The sequence below is a fragment of the Styela clava genome, chromosome 12 (genome assembly GCF_964204865.1).
Source record: "Styela clava chromosome 12, kaStyClav1.hap1.2, whole genome shotgun sequence".
Classification (NCBI taxonomy): domain Eukaryota; kingdom Metazoa; phylum Chordata; class Ascidiacea; order Stolidobranchia; family Styelidae; genus Styela; species Styela clava.
Genome location: NC_135261.1, coordinates 19,372,931 through 19,377,781, shown reverse-complemented (window position 1 = coordinate 19,377,781; position 4,851 = coordinate 19,372,931). Strand labels below are relative to the sequence as shown.

Genomic DNA, 4,851 nt, shown 5'->3' with positions numbered 1-4,851 from the left:
CAAAAACACATTTCTATAGACCTAAAACACCACCGTAGAAAATGTCAAAAGACGGACAACTCGCCAGGCCTCTAGGTAGTCGAGTTGTCTCTGGTGAGTTGTCCGTGTAGTCGAGTTGTCCGCCTCCCCATGGACTTAACCATATGATATGGTTAAGCTGTCTTATCCGTTTTCCTCTCCCCTGGGATGGATATGTAAATACTGTCCTATCCTTGCTTATTTTTTGAAACTTTATTTTCATCAAAATCATGTGCTTTTTAGAATTCATCTTAATGTTTTGATTTAATACTGTATAGTGTATTAACATTATAAAGGTGTTGAAAATGCTTCGAAGAGACCCATGTGGAATAACATGTATTGTTTTTACATACGGACTTATATTTTACGCTGATTATGTTGTGATATCTCAGATTGTAATGAGTTCATTAGAGGGAAGGTATGTAATACACATATGCCATAAGATGATTATGTAACTTAGCACGGAAGCACCAAAAATTGATATATAATAAACTGGTACATGGATAATAAATTGGGCTGAAATTTTTTATGACACATAGAACATGTAATTTTTAATTAAGAGTGGGATGACTTTTGTGTTTTGGGCTATTCTACAAAAAAAAAATTCTTTATTCAAAATTATATTTGGTACATTTATATGTGAAATTATTCTCAGAAGAACTTGCCTTTATTGTAAAGTGCTCTACCAAGATTGCATTTTCTATTTTTTTTTCAGTGCCTGGGGAGTGTTTCATGCATTATGCTTCAATATTCTTATATTTCTTCAACTCTTTGCACATATTCGAACAGTTTTATCAGATCCTGGGACTGTGCCTTTGCCAATGACTGGGCTTGATTTTTCTGATGTTCATGCGCAGAAAACGAAGCATCAAGAGGAACAGGTAGGAAAACCATGTTTCCCTCTGCGCAGTCACTAAATAAAAGTTGGCCTCTTTGGCTATTTGAATATAAATTTGGATGCAGCATTTGTCAATATGTACATTTTTATATGCTTTCCAGTGTCATTTTTTTTAAATTAAATTGGAGCTCAATTTTCATGTTTATGAGGTGTTAACTTGAATGAGAAATGGTGCAATTAGTGGAAAGTTTACTTTACAGACTAAGCATGTAGGACAATTCGATTGTTATATGATCAAATTACAAACTCATTTCAGGCGTTGGCGACTGATGATTGGACTGTCTGTCAGAGATGTGAAACATATCGACCTCCTAGAGCTCATCATTGTAAAATATGCAGAAGGTGCATTCGAAGAATGGATCACCACTGTCCTTGGTAATATAACTGTGCCATATAAGAACTATTTTGTCTATACTCTATCTTGGGATACATATTCTGGATTAGGATGACTGGATTAATTTTATTTGAGAAACCTTTATTTGTGTTCATTGCAGGTATCAAATCAATAAACATGTTTTCACATCTTTTTTTACCCAGGGTCAATAACTGCGTTGGAGAAAGCAATCAAAAATATTTCATTCAATTTTTATTTTATACAGGTAAGTTGATACTCCCACTCTATGCGGAACTGAAAGATGTTCCTAATTTTACCGATGATATGAGGTACACACATATATCATATGTAACAATTTAATTTAACATTCACTACTTAAGTTTTCATGATATTTGTACAAAGTGATTAAGCAAGCATTATCAATAAAACAAAGCTTGCATAAAAGCCAGATTGGTTTGATTCTGGCTTATAGTGACATGAAATGAGTGTCTTTCTGATGGCCAACTTTTGGAAAACTGCAAAGATGAAACCCCATGACAGCGATGTCTTGGAATTATAAACTAAGACAGCCGAGCTACACTTGACTGAATCATGTATACCACATGTGTTTGTGTGAACGATTTTTTTAAATTCAGGATGTTAGCTAGAAGTTATAATGCTGTAATTTTTTAAGAATTCAACTTATATGTTCTTATACACACCAGGTATTCTGTGTGCATATGCCTTGTCGCTAGATATATCATCGTGGGTTTGGATGGTGAAAGACACATCGACAGATGAATCATTTGCAAACCGACAATCTGCAATGTAAGATCTTGAGTATACCTACATATAACACCTATCTGTAGAGTGCTAGTATTGTTCGGAAGACCATTTCAAGTATTAGGGATCGTAAAATAATGCATTGCCAATTTAGGTACTTTAAAAGGGTTGCCAATCCAATAAATTATTTAGAATAACAGTGCGACAAAAAGGTTGTCATGATTACTCTTAACTTATTACAGTTCATGGTCAGAAAAAAGATACAAAGTTAAAGACAAATAATTAGTGATTATAAACAGGGCGAGGGGTGACGCCAAAATAAAAACATTTGTAGACCTAGACAAAACATAACTTTAGCGCAACGCGTCGTTAAATAAATATCATTTTCATAGTAATTAAAAAATTTGTTTTTTTGTGGTCACCCTGTAATTGGCCTACACCTTCATAAGGAATTCGATATATATGACAATCAAGTTGCTTATACATGCGTTTGTTGTCACAGGGCGCACAGCATCGCACTTTGTATCGAGTCAATATTATTTGGATTATTTGTTGTTGCAATGTTCTGTGATCAGGTAAGTGTTCTTCTTCATTTAATAAATAGATGAAATAAGAATGCAGATGAATGAAATAGGAATACAGATTTGCGGAGGTTGTTCAGCTTACGTTTATCCAGTCTGTATATTCATCGATGTACATACATATGAACTTTCAGTCGTCCATGAACATAAAACTGAGTGTTTTTAGCTTAACAAGATTTGAATGTGCAAAGATTCATGGTAGATAATAAACTCGTTCAAAATTATTTTTCGACTCTTATTGCTGTACTTTATGCTTGGGCTTTGTTTTCATAAACACTTTATGACATCATGATAAAATACATTTTCTAGAAAGGTAGTGGGCTGTTGTGTATATTACTGTGAGATCAGGGAATATGATGATTGATGAAAAACTATTCTTCTCCTGCCTGATCTAAAATTTTAATAAGTTATTGATCTATGTTTGACAGATGTCATCAATATTTGATGATGAAACTGCGGTAGAACATGTCATCAATAAAAGAAAGCCAAGGCCAGTGAGGTCACGAAAACCAAAAATGTCTTTAGTTCGTGAAGTATTTGGATATGGGCCAGTTTATTGTTGGATTTTTCCTTGTTCTGGAGTTAACAGCAGAACGCAACCCTCATTTAGTTATGATGTTTAATTGCGTCTGTCTATTTATCCAATATCTACAAGTTGTATGGTAGAAATATATTGCGAACTAATGTATATTGGTCTGTCTTTGGCCATTATTCTTATTCAGAAGTTTTTCTTTTAATCATACAGTCTGATATGAAATATATTTATCTTTCTTCTCTATTGCTTTATGTGAGGGTACTGAATGACATGAAGCTTTTATGTAAATTTACAGTTTTCTTGATTCTGAATATTTTTATTTTGTGTTTTTCCATCTGTTAGAATGATAGAAATAATCTTGAAATGCTTGTTCTTTGAATGATTGGGGAAGACTGGATGAGGAAATATACGTAATGGTGAAAGATCACTTTGGACATCGTGTCTAATAATCTGTGTTAGTGTTACATCGGAATCGCATTCACTTGATTTCTTATAGTGACGCAAACAGTGTGTCGATTTTACTTGTGGAGCAATTTATTTGTTTTTGTTGACGCCAAATACCACTTTATCACGAAACAATGCAGAAGGCTTCGAAAGCCTTCCCACCCAAGTCTCGATCGTCGGGGATAATTTGCTTCTCGGCAGCGCTTTACTTTTTAGAGAGTGGCGCTCGTTTCTTTGTAAAAAAGAGTTAGGTTGGCAGTTTTGACATGCGGGTTTGTTGCGCGATAAGCAGAATGTTGGGTAGGGTTACTTCATATAGACCAAGTTCAATGATATTTCTATAATAGCGGTGGGCAACGTTTTTAAACCAGGGGACAAAAATGTTGCCCACTTAGACTGGCGGACCATATAAGTGTGACGTAAAAAGCTACATTTTATGAACAATATTTACAGTGTTACAAATGTAACAGTGGAAAACAATAAGCCTCTGCCAAAACAAAATTTAATCGCAACAAATTCCTTGAGCTATTTTTAGCTAAAACATCAAAATTTGGTTGTGGCAGCATAAGGGCGAGCCAGATTGAATCACCCAACGTACATGGGCGTACTTTGCCCATGTTTGTTCTAAGCATTAAGCCCGCTCTTGTGATTGTTCTTACATTTATAGTTGAATCATTTGATTTCATTTACGAGTGGTTCCATGTTAACTTGTGATATTTTTAAGCCAGGAATAGCAGACAAATTCGGTATGTTAAAATTCGCAACTCTTTCCGATTTGAAGGCTGCATGTTATTTAATGGTTAATTGCATTTGATAATTGCGTTGCACTATTGTGCTTATTGCATATATATTTTAGTTTGCATGCAAATGTATATATTTATATATTCATGTGATTTGCGATATTTTCTCAAAATTTCTTGTGTTCATAAATTTGGGTGGGCTTCACGGGCCTGAATTAATCAAGATTAATTATTCACGCGTTATTGAACTGTTAATAAATTATAGTGTGCAGTCGGGTTCGTGCAGGTTGCAAAGAACGACTGTTACAGCTAGTTCATGATAAGATTACGATATTTTGAAATAATTTTTTACTCTTCAAGTCCACGTACCCGAAACAAATAAAAGATAGCTCTTTCCATACTTGCACCCGATGTGGATAACCGGACGAGAGGATTATGACTTTGAGGAAGTCGCCTCATTGAGTTTCCTTCCCCTGGTGATACCTATATGAAAATTCCATCCTCTTCAAAGTAGAACTGGAAGAATGTGATGGAAAGCG

At 34.6% G+C, this 4,851-nt stretch overlaps 1 protein-coding gene across 1 annotated transcript; it reads left to right on the top strand.

Annotated features, from left to right (window-relative positions):
* Window positions 1-246: 246 nt before the first annotated feature.
* On the top strand, window positions 247-3,492 carry LOC120329653 (palmitoyltransferase ZDHHC7-like). Its single transcript, XM_039396375.2, has 7 exons — window positions 247-436; window positions 734-899; window positions 1,173-1,291; window positions 1,454-1,515; window positions 1,955-2,057; window positions 2,515-2,587; window positions 3,022-3,492. Exons 1-7 carry the CDS (start codon window positions 324-326, stop codon window positions 3,214-3,216), a joined length of 831 nt encoding a protein of 276 aa, XP_039252309.1. The 5' UTR covers window positions 247-323; the 3' UTR covers window positions 3,217-3,492.
* Window positions 3,493-4,851: the final 1,359 nt, after the last annotated feature.